At 36.9% G+C, this 26504-nt stretch overlaps 1 protein-coding gene and 1 long non-coding RNA gene across 8 annotated transcripts in view; both read left to right on the top strand.

The window, feature by feature from the left end:
• Nucleotides 1–16523, top strand: part of RALGPS2 (Ral GEF with PH domain and SH3 binding motif 2) — a 139469-nt gene extending 122946 nt beyond the window's left edge. For 6 of the 7 annotated variants that reach the window (XR_014695742.1, XR_014695743.1, XM_084528650.1 and 3 more), the window contains 6 exons: nucleotides 2629–2706; nucleotides 4217–4322; nucleotides 5010–5102; nucleotides 11572–11677; nucleotides 12875–12966; nucleotides 15133–16523. Coding sequence is in view for 5 of the 7 variants with exons in the window: in XM_084528650.1 (XP_084384776.1) it covers nucleotides 2629–2706; nucleotides 4217–4322; nucleotides 5010–5102; nucleotides 11572–11677; nucleotides 12875–12966; nucleotides 15133–15162 (505 nt within the window). In the remaining 2 variants the exon portion in view is untranslated. The remainder of the gene's footprint in view (nucleotides 1–2628; nucleotides 2707–4216; nucleotides 4323–5009; nucleotides 5103–11571; nucleotides 11678–12874; nucleotides 12967–15132) is intronic. The other variant, XM_084528653.1, reaches the window with a different exon arrangement.
• A 6136-nt stretch (nucleotides 16524–22659) lies between these two features.
• LOC311440856 lies at nucleotides 22660–25844 on the top strand. The gene is made up of 3 exons (XR_014695635.1): nucleotides 22660–23259; nucleotides 24461–24506; nucleotides 24788–25844. It is a non-coding gene; the product is annotated as an uncharacterized lncRNA (long non-coding RNA).
• The last annotated feature ends 660 nt before the right edge of the window (nucleotides 25845–26504 follow it).

Raw genomic sequence — 26504 nt, 5'->3', positions numbered from 1 at the left:
TCTATAAATTGTACATGCTCTCTGATATAATGTGTGATATTCCAAAGGTTTTCTTCTTGCTTTTCCTTCCCTGTTGCATTATGGAATTCACCAAGTTGGTTGAAGGTATCTCACAAAGTCAAAAAGTTGCATGGGAATGCCTTAGACAAGGCGGTGAACTCAATGCTTTTTATGTCTCAAGTAACAAAATACATTTAAATTTTAGTAAGCCTCTGGCTTTAGTTCATATTTCTAGAGAAAAGCAACACTCTCCAGGATCATTTCTGTGGAACCCTGAGGTAAAGCAGAGGTCTTTCATCTGTTTTGTAGTGAGAACTGCATAGCCCAGGCTCCCCCTAATTAAAAGGTTTTCTCCATTCAACCACAAATATATCAGAAGTTTTTTCCTCGATATTCCACATGACTTCAGTATATTCTTCTCTTCTGAGAGAGCACTGTGATAATACCATTTGAAGTTGCATGAGAACAAGTTCTCTGCTTACAGAGAAGGGGATTGGTTTCTTTACGGATGTTCAAAATGTGGAAGTGCTAGAGATATGTAACACTCATGTCTATTCTTTCTTTTATAAGTTGACAAAGCGTATTGTGGAATTTAAGGCTAACATTAGGATTTAAGATAACTAGGAAGAGTGTCTCTAGCTTTGATCGGTACAGTTTCCATTCTTATACAAGAGTCAATAGGTGAGGAAGAAGCATTAGTTGTCTGGAATCAATAGGTACTCGCAAAATTGAGATGTATCCAGTGTTCTTAGTGACTGCTTCCTATGCCACTGAATATTCCTCAGTGATGTGGGAGAAGGATCTTAGGGTTGGAGAGCTCAAATAGCCATAATAAGCTGAACAGAAAAAAAATGAGATACACATTTCCCAGGAGACAAAAGAGAGTGTACAGAATAACAACTATCCTTCATTTCCCTGGCCCTCTTATTATTTTTAACTAGGAAATGCAGAAGGATGAGAACTGGAACCACTGATTGTTGGTTTGAGAGTTTTTTTTGGTTTGGTGTGTTTCAAGGGCTAACTTGGTTTGAAACTTGAGAAAGAGGTTTCAGCATTTGGGGTATCTCTCCTTAAGCTAATCAAAATTACTCAAAGGACTTTAACTTCAAGTCCTAGCAGTAATCATGTTAAGACTAGTGTATTAAGTGACACTTCAGTCTCATTGGTTATCACCCCAAGTGTCTCTGAATAGATTTACCTGAAATAGATCACATCCAAGAGCGATACCCTCCTTGTTATAAAAAAAAAAAAAAAAAAAAAAAAGTGTAAAGGTAAGAAGAAAACTTATTTTGTTTGCATGCAAAAATATAGGTATGCAGAAATATACAACTCGTGTTACAGCTTTTCTTTTTTTATCTTAGTGACAGTTTTTGTCCAAATCTTGAATGTATTTTAAAAAACAAAAACTATTTCATAAATTCAAACATATTTGTTATGTTGCAAAACAAATGATGGCATATTCTAGGATAGACTAGTAGGTGGCAATACATCAGCTGCATGTTGATAATTCTTCTTGCAGCAAAGGAAATAATTTGAGTTGTTTAAAAACAAACAACAAAAAAACACACATACAAAAAACAAAAACACCACCACATCTTTATTTTTGTTTGATTTACTGCTATTAACCTTGATTGTGTCCCTTCTGTAAGATTGTTACTTTCTAGGGTTTTGCTTGCTTGTTGTATGCTATTCTGAATTCAGATTGGAAAATGAGTGTTTTGGATTTATGGTTCCCATTCTTGAAACTACTGCCCTGTCCATATGAAAGCAGCTTTTCAGCTGATTCAAAGCACCTCTGACAGGTGGCAGATTATTAAATTTCTAGTATGCGAGATACTTTGCTTGTGAACTTGTCACTCTTGTTCTTTAACCACCTGCTTTCTGCAGAATTGGAGTCTTTCAGTATAATAAAACTAACTAGCAAAATCAATGAAAATAGGAGGTGTGGGACAAAGTGCACATTTCTATTGACTTAAATGGAATTCAGTCAACTAGGATCTGGATCAGAAAAATGATATTCAGTAAAGCAAAGCAGTATTCTAAAGGCAGGTCTAGAACACAAATCCTGGAGAAGGATGACAGTATGGATCAGGTTAAGGGCATACATGTGAAGTTAAAGCTTGTCTGAACTGGGGAGTTGAAATGTTGATTAGTTTGCCTCAATGTTTCTTAAAACAACAGTATCTTACAGTTAGTACCAAGATATTTTGGTAGAGCTTTTGATTCCCTTCAGCCCAACAGCTTGTGTGTACATATTCATAAAATTCGAAATCTGTTTTTATAGTACATCTTAAGTCAAAAACTAAATACATCAACTTTTTATTATTATGTCTTTTTTATATAGCTTTATTTTCTAAGAACTAAATGGAGACTTTTCTCTCAAAACCTACTATTGTTCAGTAGCAATAAAACGTTAGTATTATGAGTTTTGACAAAGTGAACACCCGATCAAATAAAAAACCACATGGTATCTACCTTTGCATGCATTTTTGTAAATTATCTTCTGTTTTTATATGGAAGAATTAGCTTTGTGATACACACACAAAAATATACTATGTTTTAGCAGTCGTGCTGTTTGTGTAAATAAAAGTATATGTAATACGTACAATTTATAATGGAATCCAACAGGAACAGGTTGTACCATTCTCTCGGTCCGGGGACAAGAGTGTCACGAAATGGCTATCGAGGCCACATGAAGGCCAGCAGGTACAATCCCCACTGCACACAGAGGTGTCAAACTTTCCCTCTGGTGTTGGTGATTTGGTTTGGTTTAATAATTAAGTGGGTGTTTTCTGATGTTATCTTTAACTTACATGTCCAAATAAAGGTAGAGACCTTTTCCTTCAGACTTAAAGCTTTCCTCTTCTACAACTTAATCTATAGCACTCCAAGGGCTTCTGTTCACTCTGGTCTGCAAATCCAAATTCTGAACCATTGGATCTCTATATCAAGGCTTAAAGATGTTTTACCATAGGTAGCTTTTTAACTACGTGCCACCAAGTAGTAGTGTTGGTAGTTCCTCCGCAGACAACAAAGCTGATTCTTGCGATGAATGGAGAGCATTCAAAATGTTTTATTTGCTACCAGTTCTTTGTCATATTCCCCCACGCCCCCTGCCAAAAAAAAAAAAAAAAGGTTAAATTGAGTAATGCATTAAATTTGGCCCCAATTCTATACTATACATAGCAGTCTTTGATACAGTAATATAACTGATTCTCCCGAGTAATTAAACTAAATGTTGTCTGCAGCTGTGTGGCACTGTAATTGGGAAAGAAATAGCATTTAATTATGGATTTTTTTCATGTTAAGCAACCATTGTCTTACTGAGTTAAACTCATGTTCCCATTAATGTCCAAAACTGTCTCCATATCCTCATTCTCACTAGATGCTGCAATGAAAATGTTTGCTAGATTTCCAGTTTACTTGGTTTATAATTTATTGTGCTTTACTTTTGCCGTGCTTTGCAATAAGCACAACTGTGGGATGGATAAAGCAGCAAATCATGGGTTCAAAACAGATCTGGGGCACTGTCTGACTTCTTGTTTTTTCTAGATAGCAGCTGGGTTCAGCAGCTTATTTGTGTGCTCCAACTTACATTTATGGAAATGATTTTTGTTGTATAAAAAATGTTTTGTAAGCCAGTCAGCTTCATAATTTGAATGAAATGGTTTTGTTTTCAGTGCTGTACCTGGCATGTATTTTTGCTTTTATATCCTACACGTGGTAGATGATAAGGAGCGTACCAGATGTATTAAAACACCTTAAAGCTGTGGTTCGGGTTTCTGCTCTTTATTACTGCTCCTGCCCACTGTTCTTGCTTTCAGAGATTTTTGAAGAGTGTGCATGTTTGAGCTTTTGCTTTGTTTTTGATGTGCTAATGATTCCAGTGTTTCTAATTACAACAGCAAAAAAATTTTCAATCTTTCTTGCAAGAGCTGAAGGAGATGTTTTAACACACACAGCAGCAGTATCAATGTACTCCAAATGTTTGCCAGTTAAAATTAATTGTTCTTGAATTTCAGTTGTCTTGTTTTAATTTTTTATTTTTTTAAATCAAGGATTACCTGCTTGGCTAATTTTTCTGATCACTGATCACAAGTCCTATAAATGAAATTGCATTCATAGATTAAAATACAGATGTTCGCAGTAGTTTGAGGTAATGATTGGATAACTAAGAAAAATATTCTTTACACTATTTTTCACATGCTCCTTTCAGCTCTCTAGAATCTGAAGATTTGGCTGTTCATTTGTATCCAGGAGCAGTTACTATTCAAGGTGTTCTCAGGAGGAAGACTTTGTTGAAAGAAGGCAAAAAACCTACAGTAAGATTAAAAAAAAAATCATTAATTTTCTCACCTTCTTTCTTGTAAATACAATAAAATGGCAATAATGCATCTAATTTATGTGTCTGAGATTTCGTTTGCCTTGCTAATTAAGGTTTAGGGTCACTGCTAGAGTTCGAGTTGATCTATCTGTTTGGTTGTTTTAGTTGGTTTATAAGACTGTGCTCATGATCTAGGAAGTGGAAGAGAAGTGTAATGCTACATAGAATTTCATACAAGTACTGATAACTTTTTATCTTCCTGAATGGTAGGTGGATCCTTACAACTTATCAATAGAATAACCCCTAACGTTTGCACTGTAAACGTTTGATGTAATTGTAAATAGGTATTTGTGACAATGGGGTATACTTTATGACTGCGCATAAAATGAAAAAGAAAAGGGACAAACATTCTATCTCAATGAAGTTTTTTAATAAGGGTTGCAGAAAGTATAGAGTAAAATAGTTTTTCTTAGATTAGTAAGGCAAGGCACATTCTTTCTGCTTTCTAGATTTCTTCTAATGCATTGTGGACGTCTATGAATAACTAAGAACAGCAGCTTTGGAAATAGGGCTGCTGGTTTTGATGGGCTGTTAGTGCTGTCATATTCTTGCAGGATGATGCCTGCTATTTTACATCTTACTAATATGGAACATTTCATTTACTTTTTCTCCCCTTTCACTCTAGGTAGCATCTTGGACAAAATACTGGGTAGCACTGTGTGGAACCCAACTCTTTTACTATGCTGCAAAATCTCTGAAGGCTACTGAAAGAAAACACGTATGTAAAACAGGCATATTCCAGTATTGATTAACAAAATTAGAATGTGATTTCCCGATGTAAATACTGAGAATATTTCTAGGATTTGCATGATTTCTAGCTAGTACTATCCCATCTTCCAGTCAGACTCTGCTCATACAGATATGCCCTAATGGGACTATCACGCGTGTTTAGATGCTATCCCAGGAACATCTGCTTTGCATATGCCATGGGTTTTTGGATTTGTTGGTGTGTGAGGATGGAAGCGATGGCATTGGGTCTGTCTGCTTTTCTAAATTAGAAGTCATGTCTTCTGATGATTTCTGAGTCTTACGGCAATTTGCTGCTTGAAATCCAAGCAATCACCATTGTGGAAAGACAGAGAAATCACTACATATGATATTAAAAGTACTGATTTTGTATATGTGGCAAAATTAGGCCCTCTTTTGTCTAATCTCATTAACTAAAACTGACTACAGAGCACTTCATATGTTACACAAAGAGGTAGCATATCATATAATGCTGGCCTTCCTTTCATCCATTGCAACTTAATTTGAAAGATTCTAGGAGTACTTTGCTTATATGGGAAAGTAATAAAAGGAATTTCTGTAGATGTTCCAGGGATGTCATGGTGTGCATAGTTCACTTCTGTTTTCACTGGTTAATTACATTGGAAGAAGATGTGCCAGAGATCCAGTTAAGAAACTGGATAAAACTTAAGATTCTTGAGTATTTTTCCAAGTTCATTTGCTACTTGGAATCATTACTTATAGCTGCCTTGGCCAGTGTTTGGGTTTAATTTATGACAACTGTCACTAAAGACCATTTGCTGTGCATAAAGCTTATGTAATTTTAGAAACTGAGATGTGCTCTAGAATCCTAGGAAGGGGACTGTCTTTTTCTTTCTGGGACAAAATAGTGGCTTTTGATCCTAACATTTTTATGTTCAGAGGGTAGTGATTTGAAGCATAGCATTTCTGACTTGTAGACTTCTGAATATTTGAATTCTTGTTCTGTTTGGAAAGTTTGTTTCTAGTGTTGTCTTAATCTACAAAGCAATTGAGTGTTTTCTGCTTTTATTGACAGCAACTAATTAGGAAACAGTACTCTAATATTCCAAGTAGTTTAATAATAGCTAATTATTTGTAGAAAGATGTGCAGTTTCTTTAGTATCATTCCTCTGCCCCACCCCTAATGGCTATAATTGCTTAGGTGAAAGCTAAACTGATCCCACCTAATTTGTCCTGCCAGTTTTGAATGACAGTCTGGCCAAAAGCCTGTTAGCTGAGCGTCATGTCTCCACGGTGTCTTGGGAAAAGTGTTTGTGTATGAATGCGTTTACCTCTGGCATCAGTGAAAAACATGTGGAAGGACTCCATCCCTTTAAAGCAAAGGTAGTTGGCAAGACCAGACTTGTAAACTGTTATGAGTAGAAGTGTGAATTACTAAAGCAAATGAGAGAGAAAGAAGAGAACTTGTGCTGGCATTATGTCACTAACAATTGCTTGTTTTTCTGGAAACACTGAGAAATGGAAAAGAATTTCTTGTAATGTCAGACTTTGTGCTCCTGTTAATGATGTGATGCCTTTTAGGCTTTATGCCAAAATTGCATTTGGTTTTCTTTTAAGAACAGAGTATGCATTTTGTAAGCCTTTCCTGTCCACTATCTGTCAAAGTACAGAATGATGGAAGGCTTTGCCATACTTGCACCTATTCAATCAGAAGGTTTTTCAAGATTGTGTATAAATATTTTAAAACAATCTAAATGACATATAGGTTTAGGGAACTTGGAGAAATTGCACAGCTTGTAATTGTGTTGTTTGAAAAGAAAATATTAAATTTTTGTAATCCATCTGTTTATCCATTTTTTTCAGAGTAACAGTTTTGATTATGCAGATGAACTTGCTTATTTTTTATTTTTAGGAAAAGTAAATGAACTAAAAAGGTAACAAATGCTTAGAAAAAAAATGAAGTTTGGTTATCTGATCATGTGAAGTCTCTATTGCTTGAAGAGTTTACTTTTGTATTAAATATAGTCATATCCACTTAGAATACTCTTTCAAAAATTTTCTGAACCTGTTGAACTAGCTTTTATTAGCTCCCAAGTCAATTATTTATTGAGAACATAGAATGGTTTGGGTTGGAAGGGACCTCAGAGATCATCCAATTCCAACCCCTCTGCCATAGGCAGGGACACCACCCCACTAGGTCAGGTTGCTCAGGGCCTCATCCAACCTGGTCTTTAATACCTCCAGGGATGAGGCATCCGCAGCAGCCAGCCTGTTCCAGTGCCTCACTACTCTTACAGTGAAGAATTTCCTCCTAAACTCACATCAGCATGTGTGCACTATGCAAATACAGTTATATTCCTGAGAGGTTCGCTCTGCAAAACAGTTTTGAGGCTAGATCTAGGCTGTTTTGCTGCTGTCCAGATTAAATGCTTAAAAGGGATAATGCTGTCTACTTCGGAGTGTTTTTGTCCAACATTGATACATTTTAGATATACCTTGCTAAAATATTCCAGGTATCTACTGTTGCCATGTTAAGATCTTTCTTTTGTAGCTTCCTTGCTCAAGATCTCTGTGATGTGGAAGGGAATGCTAGAAACAAACAAACAAAAGTCAGTCTGCTAAATAAAGCTTCTTGGCTAGAGCTCCCATGCTAACCATGTCTTGATTACAGGCATACTTTTGACTGTTCTGCTCCTATTGCTTCAGGCAGCTGAGACCGAGGACTTGGAATGCACTAACACTAAAAGCTCTTCCAAGCTTATAGTAGCCAACCTCTTTGGAAAATTACCTCATAAAAATCTGAGTGTAATCCAGCAAGAAGGGCAAGAAATTTCCTCCCTTTTAAACACATGCAGGCCAGTTCTTCTTCTTGTACCTACAGTCAAAGACAAAGGAGTATACCAGTGTAGTGTTTACTGTAGATGTGAATCTACTCCAAAGAATGCAGTAGATACCTGGAGGTGACAAATCTTCTTGTGTTGCATCAAAGAAAGACTAATAGATATAATGATCTTTGTATTTTAAATAATGAACAGGTTTCAATTATTACTACAGTAGTAGTTGTCTATAACGAGCATGCTGGAGTCCAGAGATGAGGTACAGAAGAATCTCAGACAAATGTTTGTAAGATGCCCAAGGTTTTATCTAGTTTGCCTAAATGGTACCCACAAACAAGCATCCACGATAAAACTTGTACTTGCGTATGTTTAGAAAAGGACAATAGTAAAAATAGGCAACTTATTTAAAAAGCATTCTCCTGGAAAAATATGAATACATCCATAAGAAAACTGTTGTAGTGACTGGGATGAAAATATCTTGCCAATTTCTGTGACAACACAGCATGCATGAGAGATTTTTCCATGTCTGTAGGTATTTGGAAAAGCAACAGTGACTTTCTGAGCCTTCACTCTCAAGAATGAAGCCTTGTTCATTCCAAGCCTTGCCTTGCATGCGGTATTCAGAATTAAACCCATTTATCGACATTCTAGAAACCTTAATAGTTGTTGCTCAGGCACTTTCACAGAAAAAAAAACATGATAAAGAATACTGCTGTTCTAGGAAATGTGGTCAGCCACTGAGAGAATGATTTGACTATTAGCTGTAAGACCCCAACAGGAGTTTGAATTTTTGATTCAAAGACAAGTAAAACTGTTTTTGAGCTAGGAACAACAACAAATCTGGTTATGTGAAGCCTTGCAGCAGAGCTGTATGGTTTTCTGTGCATATAATAAGAGTTTCATTCCAGTGACCTGTATAGAAAAGCAGAGGGACCAGGAACATTAAATCACAATGAAGCTTTCATTCCCTTCAAGTTAACAAAGCAGACTAGCTGTTAGCACAGCTCCATGCATCAGTGGAGAATGAACTGCCTTGGGGGACTGTGTAAACATGCAATACAAATCCAGCAGTGCGACGGGATGGAAAACTGACATGTGTTTCAAGTGATGATGGATTGATGGTAGCAGGAAATGCTTTCCTTGTGTGGGGCTTTTTACTTCCTAGAGAAGCATCAGGATTAACTTATTGTTTTGAAAGCGTGAGGCATTCTTGAGCTGGTGGTTAAAATGAAACAAGCAAGCCCTAGCAGTTTTAATTGTGTGGTAATTTCACATATTGCAGGCCTATTGTTGAGACGCAGAACCAAGGTAGGAAAGAGCAAATGTCATTTTTAATGAAACTCCAGAAAAGAAAGTAGTTCATTCTTTGTGGCTTAGATTTCCACCTCTGTAAAGCTGACCCATTAATGCTTTGTAAGACTACTGGAAGTTTGCATTTGCAGATCCCTTTTAAGTGTAAGTTGTCATTTATTTTTCAAGGTGGTATCTTGAGCGAGTCTGTAACAAGTCCTGTCCTTGTTTCCTGATCTTTATTCCTTTTTTTCAAATAAACTTAACACCTTAACAGCTTTCATTACTGGCTGCAATCTTTACAGAAACTTTTGGTTCTGTTTGGAAAGAAATTGTTATCCGGGCCTAAATGTAATGAAATGTTGTCTGATACGGCTTTGTAATTTACCTGTCTCTCTTATGAGGTTACCTAATCTGCCATTATGTTACCTAATTTGGCATTTTTCTAAAGGCAGTAGAATGACTTAAAACTTCAGTTGTGGTTCTGCAGATTTTCTAAGGAGTGGTCTTCTCCCATGGTTTTACCTATAGTGGTATCAATAAAGACCATCCATTTTGAAGTTCGGCAGGCAGATCTTTTATAAGAACAGTCATCATCCCTTCTACACTTAAGCTATGTGTACAAGCATCTATTCAAAGTTTCCAAGCTTTCATATTTCCGCTGATGTTAAAATATTTCATCCAAACATGACCAGTAGGAGCTTGTGATGAAATGTTTCCTGCAAGTGTAACTATAGCAACAGAAGGATGACAGTACACAAGGCTGCATTCAGAAATAGAGAAAATAGTTCACTCTTAAATTATTTTGAACTAGGTTGAAATGCTTTTCATGTTTCAAGTATTTGACCTAATGTTTGTTCATTTAAAGTTCTAATGTATTTTAAACTGAGTTTTAAAATATAGGCTGTTTCACAAGTCCGAGACAGGTAAACTTATTTAGGCATTCAAGGCCGTCTCATAATTGTCAGTTATTCCAATCTATACCATACATTGCAATGAATTCTATACTATAGAATTGCAATGGAATTTTATTTATGAAGCAATTATATTGCCTTATAGAGAGTAATCCAGTACTCTTATTTTGTAATACCTTCAAACTAATTAGCAGGAGTGGTTCCTTTTGCTGATGTTCCCTTTTTATTGGATTAGTAAGGGTAAAACAGTATTTTTAGGTGATACAAAAGACAATTGATGTTTAATGCTGTAAATTTGCTATGAGAAATTAGTATGAAAAATGTGTTCTAGAATTACAAATTGATTTCAATAATTTAAAATGTCCTTGGAGATTGTCTTAGCTTTATGGCTTTTAAAAAATAACACATCTGATAGTGGCCAGCATATAGCAGAGTTGGACCTTCTGGGCACAGAAATGTGGTAAAGCGTTGCAGAGGGTAGAAACGCAAGGACTAGTGATGAAGTCTGTGGTGGGCATGTGAATGTGGGAGGAGGAGATATGTCAACTAAACACTTGAGAGAGATTTTATGGGTTAGATCTTGGAGAGAGAATGGGACTGATCAAGTAACGGGAGGTGGATTGTGAGAGTCTACTAACAGATAAACAAGGAGAGCAGGGAGAAAGAAGCTTGTGGCCTGAAAATGGGCAAGTTGGGATTTAATGGGCAGTTTGCCTGGAACTAAGAGGAGGCCTGCAAAGTAGAAAATAATATTGCCCAGGTGAATGGAAAGGAGAGTGGAACCAAGGGGCTGTTAAGAGAGAGAATAGCATAGGAGAGACTGATATCATGCTTGGAAGGGGAGGTATAAGTTATATGTCAATGTATGAGTAACACCTCAAACAGGAAAACCCCATCATTTTGAATATAACAATGTCTTGTTTACTGAATATTCACTCTCACTTGATCTATTTCCTTCATCAGGATATATTTAATAACACATTGGTGTTGCCATGTCCAAAAGACTTGTGTTACATGCAATTACATATTATTGTAATCGTTATGTATGTTAACTTTGAATAGTTACAGCAAAGATGAGTTCAATCCTTCTCCAGTGAAGGGACTAACTTTTCACTTGATGCATTTTTTAATGATATATGTACATGTGGAGTAACATGATAAGGAATGCTATGGTATCCATACAATGCAGTTTAGATGTTTGACATGCAATTTGATGGATCGTGATGTTCCTTTTAATTTGTATTTATTAATTGTGGTAAGTTCTGTTTTCATTAATTCCATATAAAATTTTTAAGTTTACTTACGTGATGTGCTTCCTCTAAAGTTACTCTGTCTTTTGACGGTGGCACTGAAAATGCCTCTTTTGAATAGTTGTTCTGCTTAGTCTGTCTGAGGCTTCTCGTTTCATGCTAGTTTACATCTCTGCTTGTATTTTCAGTTCAAATCCACTCCAAGTAAGAACGTGTCAGTGGTGGGCTGGATGGTGATGATGGCAGATGACCCTGAACATCCCGATCTCTTCTTATTGACTGATTCTGAGAAAGGTGAGCAACACTTGTACCAAGAGCACAGTGATACCCAGAAGAAACACTTAATTGTGTAGGAATTCCACAGCAAAATTAAATGATACAGGAAAAAATCCTACTTTTTTCTTAATCAGCAGCTCTTAGAGGGATCATACCTTTAGTACGCTGCGGGAACAATTGTCTGTAGAGAATCCTTAAAGTCTTCCTTCATGAAGTTTTAAGTACTGTCCAAACTAACAGCTCTGTTTGTGTTTTTCTTGAAAGTATTCATTTGCATTCTTTTAAACTATATTTAGACCATTCAGAGGCGTTTTCACGTACACAAAAATGTAAGTAGCAATAAAAAGTTTGCTATTCAGCTAGTACCAGGTGCTCGACCTCTACCTTTCAAATAAAAAACAAACCACAAAACAAAACAGCTATCGAAATGCAGTGCTATTGCCAGGAAAAGCAGTAAGATTTGACTATATTGCACTGAGAAGCCAGTGGAAAAAATAAGGAACAAAAAAATAATTTCCTTTATTCTAGCGTAGTGCCCTGATTTTAGTTTAAACTGAAGAAGTTGTTACTTCTCCATAGCACAAAGAGCATCACTAGCAGTTTTGATAAAGGAGCTTGACATTATTAATTTTATTTATGTCCAGGCTTAGTACATCTTATTTTTGAGTGTCTATTCTAGTTTAAGCTTGTCAGCTTAAATTTAGCAACAGCAACTTGAAACATTTTTGTAATACATTTCTGAATCCAAGTAAGCACTGCCTAACATGAGATACTGAAAATAGCAGTCTGACATATGTCAAAATATTTAGGAATAATTTTCAAATATTTTCAAATGCTTTAGAGTGCATTTCAGTGCCATTTTGCACTTCATAAAAATACTATGATATACCAAATTTGAATAATGGCATTGAACAAAAATTGTGTTTTTTGTTGTACGGTTCTGAGAAATGTTTTGTGTTTTTTTCTAGTTGACACTGGTGTTAGTTGAAATCGCGAATGTCCAAAAGGAAGACAGATGAGCTGTGACTTTTTGCATTATGTCAAACAATTGTTTAAGCTCCTCCATGTATGCCAAAGTGTGAAGTTTTAAGAACCTTTTGCTATAACATGTTTTTGTAGTGTTATAATTTCGAGTTATTTGACTATAGATAAGATTTAAATATAGTATTGGCTGTGTTTCTTTATCCATTTTTTTCCCATACCTTTCTCACTTAGGAAATTCCTACAAATTTCAAGCTGGAAATAGAATGAATGCAATGCTCTGGTTTAAACACCTGAGTGCTGCCTGCCAAAGCAACAGACAACAGGTGAGAGCAAGATGTTGAAATAAAATTACGAGCTGTTAAGAGCTCACAACTGACAGAGCTTTAAGATGACTAAGCTGTAAATGATGGCTCTGTATGAAGAGTGACCAGCCTGGACATTGATTTCACCTGTTTATTGACTTGCCTTAGCTTTCTTGTTTGTCTCTTTGTAAGCACATCCTCAGTGCTTCTGTGGTAATGAAGAAAAATGGGGGTTTATCTTGAGGCTAATTTAAAGCAATTTGGAAATTTCAGAAATTGAAGGAATATGCTAAAAGCTCTGTCCCAGAGCTGCCCATTTAAAAATGACTATTTTATTGTTATATAGTAAAACCATAAACTGTAGTATTCAATAACAATTTTTGGTACCTCTCTATGGTGCTACTTTGTTAGGTCTTGGGCATGCAAATTTTCTGTTGTTTGTATGTATTTCCAAAATATATAAAAATATTACAGTTCTGAGTATGTTTGAAAGACGACAAAAGCAAAACCAGAATTTTCCCTGATTCAAAAAGGAAGAAAAGATTATTCCAACCCCTGATAAATTCTGTTCCCGTAGAAATTGTTACTGACTTTTTCATGAGCAAAATTGCATCTTTAAGTGAACACTTTCTGAAGTCCCTGAAGCAAAAATATTAATGAATTTGTTGCCTGTTTCTACATGGCTATGCTTAAGAATAGGGGGAAAGTTAAGGACCTTTTCAGATCCTTCTGTGCATTCCTGTTCAGTTCTTCTTACAGAAATCTCAGGAGTAAGGAGGGTCACGGAAATGTATCTGAGACAGTGCAAAGGAGAGGAAATTGTGTTCCCAGCTGGAAAGAGTGCAAATAGTAGCAAATAATGGCAAAGAGTTTGCAAGAAGGTGGTGACTGCCAGGCAGGCCTGAAAACTGCACTCTGATGACAGCTTTTATTCAGTAAGGCTTAACGGTGCTACACAATGCAAACCTGTCTAAAGCATTCAGCTCCTAGCTTATGCAAAAGCAGCAAGCTTAAGGGTCTTGGTTCAGCTTCCTGGGGAAAGGATGGCAGCAAGGTGAAGATAAATGCAGGAGGTTTTAAAAGACAGGTAGGGGGAGGAGTTATGGAAGAAGACCGCCACTAAAAGGCCAATAGCCCTGCTTACCATTGTTTGTTGCATACCTTCTGTTTTCTGGCATATATGAGTGTAGTTATACGGCAAGCCTTCTTGCAGTGTTAAAAGAAGCAGCACTTCATGCAAACATTAGGTAATAAAGGTTGGTTTAGATACAAAATGTGTTTTAAATAAAGATTCTTTAAAGTCTTTCTCCTGATTGCGATTTGACTCCTGACCAGTGCTTTCCCTAGAGAGGCACCTCACAAAACTGTTAAAAACAGATGTTTGCTTATGCAGTCATGCCCTTAATAACATTGCATGTTTAGGCGTGCTTTCAACAGAATAAGCACCTACCCAGCTGCATAACTTTGGGAACTATTTTAATATATATAATCTTTAATTTTCATGGTGGAACTTTAACCCGGTTGGTCATTCTTGCTTCTGTGGATAAACAGTAAATGCAAGGCAAGAAATAATTTGCTTCAAATCTGACCAAACTATGTATTTATTGGCAGTCATCTGGAATTTAGTGGCTCTTTAGTACCCTGAGTAAATAGGAGTTGTTGCTGTCAGGCAAATTCCTGATAAGGAGAAAATGGGGATATAAATTATATAATGCAGACTAGCTTTAATATTCATGAAAGGGAGTGATGTTTCCATCGCACATTCAGGTTTCCTATGGGAAAAGCCTAGGCAAGTGTTTATGCCTTGTTTTTGTAAATTAGTCCTAAAAATACTGGAGGGCCTACATCACTCACTGACCTGTGCCAAGAATTCTCTATCTCGTGGGACTCAAGTGAGAAGGTTCTTGCACAGTTGAGTGCTGACATTTATCATGTTAAAGTTGCTTTGTCGACAACTTGAATCTTAAATTTCATCAAAATTAAGAAGATCTAAGGCATGCAGTAAAATCATAAACCATACTTTGATACCTGGGTTTTCTACAGCTGTAAGTATACTTGTACTGCTTAATGACAGTTGCATCTCCCTCCTTTTTTTTTTTGAGACAGATTGAGCATTGTAATGTGCATTTAAGCAGGTGGAATAGTGTCTGAAACAGTGGAATTAGTTATTTGTATTCTTGTTTTCAGGTTCCTGCCAACTTGATGACCTTTGAATAGCAGGCTAATACAAAACAAACAAACAAAAAAAGAACAATTTAAACCATCTCATAATTGAGAATGAGGTCCTGATGGAAAATGTGCCAGCTGCAGTCTGTGCCAGAACAGAGCTTGTCAAGTTGATCTGAACTCTGGAGCCCTGAACAAAACTACTAATGGCTGGGGAGTAGAGTCCCCCAAATGAAAAATGGAGTTGCAACATGAATTGCCATGGACCATGCTTCGTTAAATTCTCTGAACTGACTTGTGGAAACCACTGCCTTAAAGAGTGAAAGGAAAAACAACAATGAAAACACCAAATAGTGTGTGTGAAACTTCTGGCGGTGCTGTGCTTGAGTTAAATAGATTGTAGCTTGTTTGAGTTTCTTTTAACTTTATACTAATTTTGAAAATAACTCACCTTTTTAGGTATTCTTAAGAAAGCAAGTAAACTGGTATTTAAGAGTTGTATCAAAAGCTATGTATGAGCTGGGTAAAAGAGGTACTGCACACTGTAGAGATGTTGTTTAGACTATACCAGGAGTTCTCAATGGGAGCTTGTCCCAGGCACACTGAGCCTGGAGCAATGTCATTTCTCTCAGACCTATAAGAAATTTAACAAGTGCAAGTTTAAAACAGCAGTAAGCTTGTAAACCTGAGTACTGTATGGGAGCCATATTGCCTGCGAGTGGCACAAAGGCTGAGCACTTACACACCAAAAATGTTTTTGGTACGTCGATACCTAATTCCTGGTTAGATCTCAATTCACGTGTTTCTGGTGGTTGGCAGGTGTGCGCATGTGTGTGTGTGAGAGAGACAAAACTGGAAGCGCTGTTGGGTCAGAGCCAAGTGCTTTCTTCCCATTTGTTTCTACACCTGTCACTCACCTACATATGAAGGTTGAATGACAAAAAAAAATCCACCACCACCTTGGTATACTTCATGGTGATGTTTGACTTGTCTGGGTATCTGTTAAATTATCAGCTAGGGACCACTGTCAGTGTATGGTGTTTCATAATATCACTTAAGATCTGTATTTTAAAATGATAGAGGCACAATTTCGAGCTTTCATGTTCTCATTTGGCAATAATTGATTTTATTATCTGTCATTGGTCAAAGCATATGACATTGTGTTGGTATGGATAACATGGCCTAAAGTCGACCGTACATACAGAAGCTTTTTTGATCTTCAGGCAAATAATTTATTAAAGTTGGGATAACATAAAGAGAAAAAAGGTGTGGGACTATCAAAATTCCATCCATTCCATCCTCGACAGGAACAATTCTTGGTCACTGAAATTCCTCACAGAAAAAAAAAAATGCTTGTAAAAAGGGAACCATATTTTAATGTGTTTCATTCATAAAACTTTGATTCCTGCTTTGGCTGGGTTTCCTTGACATCACCTAGATAGTGTTTTCTGGATGATGAGTGTTTATTTAATCTTCAAAAATATGACCTTTGTAAAGCAAGGAAACGTTGTCCAAAATGTTCCTCTGATATCAGAACTTTGAAGTTTGTGGAGAAGTAGGAAATGTTTCATTGACTCTGTGGTTTAGTGGCCATAAATAAGCTTGCATATTCCACCATGAATACTCCTTTCCAAAAAGAAACAAACTACCTACCAGTTTGTGGCAGAGTTCTCTGACTACATAATAAAGGTTTCTACTAGTAGTGATTATTTTGAAAACGTACATTTCTCTTGCATAAGAGTAGAAGCCTATAAATTCAGTTGTTTTTTTTTTTTTCCAGAGTTAATATCTTAATGGACGTGATTAATTTCTGATTTCTGGGGAGAAAAAATAGAGAAGAATAAACCAGTCTCACACTTAAAGCAAATAAAAAAAAAAAAAGTTACACACACTTGGTGATGTGGAGTGAAATGTTAATAGGCTGGGTTACATTTCTAAAATTATTCCTGAGAATTGGCTCTTGGTAGAAGGAAAACAGTAGGAAGATGCCTCTGTCAGAGTTACACCACAAACAGCGTGGGAATTTGTGTCCCTCTGCAAGTTGTTTTTTTTTTTTTTGCTTTGGGGAATGAATAGTCTGTTCTGATCCTGAAGTCATGGATTTTGGAAAGGAGTCGCTTGTGCTGAATCCCTCTTGAACTCACACGTCGCCCCAGTTAACCCACGTTGGGTGTATAGTGAAGACAACATCTTCGTAGCCAGCAGTGTTACTGTAGTAGACTTTGCACAACTTCAGTTTTGTTTTGTTTTGTTTTTTGTTTTAAAAATTATTTAATGCGTGTTTCTTCTCAACAAGTGTTTTTTAGCAATGTGTGTACTTTTTTAAGCATTGTGGATAATAGCCTGTGGATTTTGAATTTTTAAATAAGCTATTATAGATTCATTGCAGCATAACTGTATCTGTTTTTCTGTCAGTGAAAGGAAACGTGCAACTGGGAGCCACAGCCTGACATCACACAGCTTTACTAAAGGCAGAGCCAGGTCAGGAGGTGTCATTTATTATTGTTTTTTGTATTTTTCCAGCTGTTTTGAGTTAGGGCTTTATGGTAGGAGGATGGTGGGGAAAACAGTTCACAAATCCTCATTTACTGAAATGTTGCTGACTTTAATTGTTCTTAGGCCTCCTCCTCCTCTTTGGTTTTCTTACCCTCCGATACACTGTTTTCTGTGGGAGAGATTGAATATCGTGGGAGGAGTGTCTTAAAATGTGTAGCCAGAGTAACTGGAGTGATTAATGACAGAAAACAGTATTGGTACTTACTGCAATGAGTAGTTCAGTAGTTTCTTATGGTTTATCTCATATTTGGTCAACTAGCCTTACGGGGCAACACAGAATGAATGAAATATGACCGATTTTGTGATAGATCTTGCTCAGGAAGAGGCGTGGTGGTTTGGTTCCATGAGGGAAAGTTCTCTCAGCTAAGCTTTGGAAAGACTTGGATTAGTCAAATGCACTGTAAAGAACATAGTGTTGGTTTTGTTTTGTTTAAAAAAAAAAAAAAGAATTTTTTAAAACGTAACTTTAAACCAGTGCTTAGAAAACAGCAATGGAAAGAAGCTCACGTTATTCAGGTAAGACTGTTATCCAGGCTATTTCAGTTAGTTTACAGTTGCTCTTCATGTGTTTTTTTTGTAATGCTCTCATTCTTTACCATGTTAATAACCAACGAAATTCTTCAGCTAATATTTGTAAATTTATTTCACAATGTTTTTGATTTTGAAGTTAAAGATGCCCCTTACAGTACCCCGCTGGCAAACATATGAATGAAAAGCATTCAGAGTAGATCCTCATAGCAAGGTTTCCCATGGAAATGTTAGTCACCTGCTGACTGCTAACCACTTTGTCAGCTAAACTAACAGTCTTGGGAATGACTGAACAGTTTGTGAAATTAGAGCAATGCATTAAGGATATATGATTGCCCTCGGTACTGGTTTTTGAATACTTACTGCTAACTCTTATCTTTCCAACTTAATCCATGAATTTTTGCGCAGTTTTTCGAACTTCTCTTCCAGTGTTCTTAGAAAGCAGATAAGATTCCATTTTGAAAACTTCTGATAATTTGAGTAAATGTAGCTCATCCCAGACGTGTATTTCATTTTGCAGACATTTCATGCCACAGGGATATTGCTCAGGCTGCTGTGATTCATTAAGTATTTAGGTGCAAGCTGTACAAGTACTGAATGAATGCATATAAATCCCTAATGAATGAGCTTTAGCACCCAGCTTTGAAATTGTGTTAGTTAGCTTTTTAAATTACTGTAAAAATCATATCCTACTTAAGGAAGATCTGTTAAGGAAATAATAGCAGTGGATTGCACATTAAGCAGCCCACTAGTTATGCAGTTGTTTTAGCCTGTTGCTTGAGGAATTGGTATCTTTTGGGGAATCTGCTCATTAACTTTCCTCCTTAGAACTCAACTGCAGAAGAGTACTTGAACTTTTACCAAGAAAAGCATTTATACAAGTGTTCATATTTGAAAACATATTGGCAGTAAAGAAAAGAAGCATAAAAGAACACAGCAGGATTTTATTAGGTATCTTTTCCTCACTAGAAGTAAATGCATGTAATCTAATTTTTCCTGCAACATCAGCCTCTTCTATTTGCATTTATATATTTTCACCAATACAGTCCTTTTCTATTAGTATAAAACATAACAAATGTTGAAAGGAAATGCTTTCTCTTCCAGCAGAAGTAATTGCATTTTTTTGTGCTGCTAAGACACTCTAGGAGTTTAGATCCTCCTGATAAATGGCAAATTGATCTCATGGTTTTGGTTTAACTTTCAGAAATCTTGTGCAAATCAAGATAAATCATGGAATGTCATTTCTTCTGGCTCTTTCAGTGACATTTTTCTTCAATCTTTGCCCTTTTGATTTTTTTATGCTAACTCACCAATCATTTCCATGGCTGGCTGTAGCGTGCTGCCTGTTACAAGATCAAGACACCAGGGCTCATATAAATCACATCAGTCCATGGCTTATTCTCCCAACAACGTGAAGCTTTAAAAGCTTTGTTATTATTTATGTATTGCCCTTTTCCTTCCATTTTTTTTCCTTTAAAAATGGCTTGTGGATAAGATGATTTGGCTTGAGAAAGTTCTAATTAAAAGAATCCGTGAGTAGATACTGAATTTGTTTGTAACTTACCCTCTTTTTAAAGCCATCATTCTAATTTGTTACGTAGCGAGAGAGAGTGTTTTGGATTTAAGGAGGACGTTTGTCAGTGCCTTATTATTAACTCAAAGACCAATCCTGTTACTTCAGTGCTGAGAGTACCACAATGGCAGACTTGCGTACTGTGTCCTTAATGTAACAAGGGGTAACATTCCTTACAGTCATTATGCTTCTGCAGAAGAAGTTAGTTGCTTTGGCCAATGTAAAATAGTTGTGGCTTGAGTTTTTGTATTTTTTTTTTCTGTGTTTGTATAGCCGCTATTTAGGAAAAATGCAGTGGCATTTGGTAGCCTGGGTTTGTACAGCTTTTATCAGAAGTTGCCCAGGCTTCTTGAAAATTAATTTATTTTAATTTTGGTATATCTCTAAATGGATGTATTAGTGGAGAAAAAAGTGAAAAGAGTTGTCCAAGTCAGGGCCTGGAGCATATGAGCTTACGAGCTCACACTATTAGAAATGAGCATCCTTTTCTCTCTCCCATTTCCTTTGGTTTAAGCATTGAAGAATGTAATTATGAGATGATTTATTTCTTACAAGCTTTTTGTTAACAAAAACTACAGGAAAAAAAATGCTTGGGGGAAGAGAAACCTTGAATAAATCTGTAATATTCTTTCATCATATCCCTTAAGCTCGGTTTTGTATATTGTATTTCTGGAGCCAACACTAGGCAAAGAGTGCTGTCCTTCACTGAAACAGCTGCTGTAGACTTCATAACCTTTGGAAAGAGGAACGGAAGAAAGAATATGTTGTTCTTAGGCAGTTAAATGGTTTGTTTTCCTAGAACGCATCCTTATAAAAACATGGTAGTTTTAGTATAGTGGTAATAAATTCAGATGTCGGAAAGGGAAGGATAGTTTTAAAGTTTATCATATGCTTTCTGAGAATCTTTGGAGGCGACAGACGGGTGAGGTGAAGGGAGAAAAGACCAATTATTTCGTTTAGCCAGGCGTGTTGCAGACCAGAGCTGACAGGTTTTCTTGAGGTTCTGTTACTGAGAAAAAAGGTGTAATGAAATGAAGCTCCAGCAGATCGTGGCGTGGTTATGGCTGTTAGCCTGATCTTGAGCTTGAATGGCTAAAAGCATCGTGAATGTTACATTTCCTTTTAGTGGTTGATTTGCATATTAGTTCTCGTTATTTGAATAGATTCTGGCCTTGAAATGTGTTTCTTGAAGGAATCTTTTACCATTCCAAAGCTGTTCACAGATAAAATGGAAAAGCCGTGTAAATCAATGAAGCAAATGTTGAAAGAAGGGGTCCTAGGGTGCCTTGTTTACAGGTGTCTCTAACTCCTTGTGTACGGGAGTATATCCGGTCAAATACCACAGTACTGAAGCATAAAAAGCACCAGGAAATCATATCTAAGTTTTAAAATAATCCTTTAGGGACCAACCATCACTGGAGGGGGGATCAAGGTTGTCATGTAGTAAACACAAGCCGTTTTTAACATTCCCTGCTGGTGTGAGGCATTAATGGCGATAGAGCGATTGCACTATGATCTCACCGAGTGATGTGCAGTTTGGCTGTCCTCTAGCCTTTTTTTCTTCAACATTTTTAATACTTTATTCTCTGTGTGTGTGCGTGAAAATTGTGTGTTTGCATAAGCTAGTTTCAATGAATTTAAGTACAGGTTTCAAAAATCTTTCCTACTAAAATAAATGATTTAAAAGATGGCCTGTGTCTGAAGTTTTAATTTCTCATGTCAAAAACTGCCACCGTTTTTTGCAATATGGAGATTGACTGTCTTTTGGAATGATGCTGAGATCAGCTCGAGTTTTTCTAACTCTTCTCGATGAACATCTGGAATGTAGTGAGTAAATATTCCACTGTCAGTTGATACAAACATCCATAAACTAACAGGAAAATACAGTTCATTGAAGAGATTTGTGTTGGTTTTGTTTGTAGAGATTATTCAGCTAAATGATGTTGTTTTTTTTTTCTCACCATGGTAGTTTATCAGTTTTGTTTTTTTTATCCTGTTGCCTATACGCTTGGAGGTATGATGAATTAAGCTCACTGAAAACAGACCTCAGGCAGGCAGATTGACTTCTTAGCTGAAGGAGGAACTACACAGAACATAAATTAACAATGACGAACAAATGAATAGCATGTGAGGTATTGTACATTACTAGCTTTTTGTTTGGTGTTTCGCTATTTTCAGTGCCTTTTTATTTTCCCTCAGCCTTGCTAAACATAATCTTGCAAATTTTGGCGTGAAATGCTACGGGGTCATTGCTTGTCAGATCATGAGCCCTGGGCTCCTTCTCTTTGTTATTTTTCTCAACAGAATGCTTTCTTCCAAATGTATTTACAAAAGGAGCAGGGCTAAGGCAGATTTCTTTTCCACCTTTTGTTATTTCTATGTTGCTGAGTTTGAAGGATACTGTATCAACTAGTGTAAAAAGAAAGATGGAATTAATTTGTTGGTAATGTCTATCTTTTCTCGTTCTCTTCCAAAACTCTTCTTCTTACTTGTGTGTTTCTGGCAAGCGTGTTTTCTGATGAGCAACTTTATTAAGACTCGTGTGATGACCCCATGCTCAGGCATAAGGCAGCCTGACACTGTGAGTTGAAAAGCTGAAAGAAAGTCTGAAGTGGTTCTTGGGTCTGCTGTCCTTTTCTGGGAAAGGACGGAAAACACTTTCCTTGCCTGTTCCAACTGCATCTCTCTTCACAGTAACCTTAGTGATTCTCGGTCTGTCTATCTCTTCTGTTAGATCCATCATTTGTCTGTGGCTTCTGTCTTTCACATACTTTCTTGCCTTTAAATATATTTTTCCTAGGGGCTGTAGCATCTTTCTGCAGTGCCTGCTAGAAGTGGCTGGAGTGAGCGTTCCCTAGAGCTTTTTTTTTTTTTCCCCAAATCAAGCAGTATGTCAAGATTTCCTTTGGCCTCTTTCCTGATTTTCTTGTCTTTTAGAGTACAGTTTACAGGAGGGGGCCTTCAATACATAGAATGAGAGGGCAGGTGTGGGGAGAGGCATCTAACCCCTTCCGTGTTTGCTGGCTGTAACAATTTTCAGTGTGGTGATACTTTGAGCTGTTTTTCACTGGGTGCATATGCTAGTGAGTCCATTGACTTTGTATGCTCCTTTAGAAGTTGTTAGAAGTATGTGCTACTGCCTCAGTTTTGTAACTTAATCTCTTTTATTTTTTTTTTATTTTTCTTTGCACGTGAAGGAAACCTAATGTAGGGGAGAGAGGAGGGTTCGAGTCTGTGGGAGAAATGGAGGAACCAAACCACGGCAAGGTGCTGCCAGAGGCATGGAATAAGCCAGCTGAAAAGAGGAGATCATCCTTTTGTATTAATCTCAGGTTTTGTCCAGGAGAATGTTAGGTAACAGATGATATCCAGATGTAGGCAGAGGATAGTGTTTTGGCATGAACTGTATGCCTTGACTGAACAGTGGAGAGGCATGTTTCTGTAACAGCAAATAAATTGCCTACAGAAGACTGAGTCCATGCTTCTAACTTGTAAGTAATGTTTTTATCAATTTGCACTTAAATAGAGTATTATTACTGAAACATACATCCTTAGATAGGCAATATTTATCTTTGCACTGGTACTTGCCTCTTTCAGTTCCCAATTTTTGTTCAATTTGGAACTTCAGGACAAAATGCAGATCCAAAATCTGGTTGTTTTCCTGAACTAGCACAAGAGGCAGTTAGCTGCTGCTGTGCTAAGCTAGCCTTTGCTGAAGGTCTTTTTCGTCTTTAGAAGAAGCAATTTGTATTTGATGTGTATAATGGGATAGAACATCTTAGGGACCTGATAAAAAGTTCCAGGCTATGAGATGGTGCAATTTTTCTTTTGAAATACTCAAAAAGGCCTGCTGAAAGGTGTAAAGGGAAAAAGGAGTGTATTAAAAAATAATAAAAAAAAATCTGCATCAAAAGAATCCATTTTAAAGCTAAAGAGGGACCTCATACAAGAATACAGCTAGCAGCAATGTGCTAATGTATCCTTCATTTTATTTTCAGGTAGGAAAATATTTCGCTTTCGTTAAGGAAAAAGAATAAGGAGGTGAACTGTTATAAGGTCAAAAAGTATAGTTAAGCATTCAGATAATTCATTGTTCGTCATAAAGGCACACTGCAGCCAGGGGTAAACTGTGGCTTGTGTGGCAACTGTGCAGAATTCCTTTATTGTTTTAGAACTACTGTCAGGAGTATAGAAGAAGCTCATTTTGTAGGCAGAGATCTATGGAAATGTACTGAGCAAGCATGGGGAGAGAGAACTATTGCCTCATACAGGAACAATTCAAAGTAGTGGCTTAGAGGAAAATTTACAGTGTTGTGAACGGCTCGGTAGCATTATGTGATAGAACTGGGAAAAGCATATGCAAATCATGAGTTTCCCAATGCTGAAACAGCAGTATGCACTTCAATGAGCATAAACATGTATTTAAGATTTATTCAAAACAAGACAGTCTAAATGGTGCTTGCAATAACTGTGATCTGTTATATAGCTTGATTGGGTATATTTGCTGTTCACAAGCGTTTAAGGAACTTCTGACTTGTGCTACATATCCAAAACGTTGTATGTAGGAAGTTTCCAAACTGGAGTAACTCTCACCTCAGTAATCAATTCCCCATCAGTCTTGAAATCTACGATGTTGTGTTATACTGGTGCTGCTTTTGTTCTAATACCTTATTTCTGATACCTGTACCGGAGGTTTCAGGGGAAAGAAGTGTACTGCTATGGAGGGCATTTTTACAAGGTAAGTAAGTTTTGACAGTTAATGACTGGCTTATGCCCTGAAAGCATTATAGTTTGATTATTTAAATAATATTCATCCAATATTATGATGGCTGTAATAATTGAAATGTTCCTGCTAATCTCTTAATTTCTTTGATGTAATCCATCTAAATGTACATTAATGAAAATTAAAACACTTTTGATAACAAAAACATGAGAGCTATGTTGAAAAGTATATTTAAAACAACCCTCCTTCAGAATTTTGCTTTTTAGAGGTGACTGTTTCAATAATCTGCATTACAGGACAGACCCACACAGCTGTATCGGCACAGTTGAGGAGAGCAGTAGGGACTTATCAGGTAAGAATAAATAGTTATAGAAAAAATAATGCATACCAGCACCATTTCTAATCTTGTTCTGACCCAGAAGCAATCACAAGCATTTAATTGACAGCATGAAAAATTACAAGGTAGTTCTCAACAGCCTCACCTTCCATTGCAGAAGGAATCTGTTAAAGACTGGACAGCAATTGAATGGTGCAGTCTTGGTCCTTATAGAAAGGATCCAGTCCTTGTGTTTTATAAGGATCCATCCAACAGAAAACTGTCTGTTCAACCTCAAAAGCCACGGGATGGGAATTTAACCTCGCCAATGCTTCAGCTGGTTGTTGCTTTTAAGCCCATGGCATTCCAGTTTCACAGTGAAAACACGTTTTCATTTATGTAAACTACTAGTGTTGGTGGAAGGGGACAGGTATGTCTAGAGGCCTCAAAGGTTGCAGAATACAGCAACTTTTCCCTGAAGTGTATCAGCTGTAATGACTCAGAGAGGCCATATTCAACAGCACATGTGGTGGTGTTTTGTATTTAATGTCTTTGATGTTCAACTAGCAAAGTGTCAGATATACTGAGAATATGGTTCTTATTTTCTACTTGTTCCATTTTAATTTGATCTAGAGTCTTGCTTCCAGTAATATCTGAATAACACAGCTATAGAGAAGGGATGATCCCTTCCAGGGGCATCTTGCCTGCAGTACTGTGTACCACCAAAACTGCAAAGGAATTTGGTCACTTAGCTGGAAACAAGGTTGTACATAAAGGTCTTTGTATGAAGCTTACTTTGTAATAAATCCCAAACTGTATTGTTGAATGAACAGAGAGAAGGGGGAGATGTGGTGCTTTCTGTCCCTGTTCAGAAAGAATGTTTTTCATAAAGGGGTTGAAGCTATGCATGTAAGATGATAAAGAGCAGAACCAATGTGGCATGAACATGCAAACTTAGAGCCAATGTGAAATATGCCCCAGGCTTCGTCTTAAATCTTAGTTCACGTCTTGTCACAGACATCTGTATATTATTACTTATTTTCAAGTAGATTCCTTTTCTTTGTAGGAGTCAGTGTCTAAACGTAAGGTTATTGCACACAGCTTTGCATTTAATTTGTGAGGTGTTGGAATAAGGAAACTATTTGAGGATAAATGTATTAGCCATTTGGTTATTTGAGAATATCTGCTAGCCATTACAAAAAGCCATATCATGCTTGCTACTATGGTATCTTACAAATATTTACTAAACAACATCTTGGTTAAATTGCGTTCCTTGTGCTGTTGTTCTTCCAGTTGCCTTTGGCTGTATGAGGACTCAAATTAAGCGACCTGATGGTTATAAGATGTCAGGGGAAGCTGTTACAAAAGAGTAGTGGTGCCTTACTGTTCTGTTCTTAACCTTGGCGAGCAGTTAATATCTGCTTTTACCATGGGGTTCATTAACAGGTCTCAGAGCCCCTTACGGAGGGAATTGGTGTCATACTGCCATTTTGCTGCAGAGGGAGAAACTGAGGCACAATGGAGAAGAAAATGTTTGTCAGTGTACAGCAGTGGTAGTGCCAGGCTGGAGATTAAGCCAGCTCTGCTGAGATTATACCCTATACTTTCCAGGGGGTCATAAATACATAAAATAATCAAGCAAGAACTTGTCAGAGCACATCTGCTCCAGTGTATCTGGAAAAAGTATATCGGTTATC

Source organism: Aythya ferina, assembly GCF_964211825.1.
Source record: "Aythya ferina genome assembly, chromosome: 8".
NCBI lineage: Eukaryota > Metazoa > Chordata > Aves > Anseriformes > Anatidae > Aythya > Aythya ferina.
The sequence above is the reverse complement of the archived record's forward strand: the minus strand, read 5'-3'. Positions and strand labels throughout refer to the sequence as shown.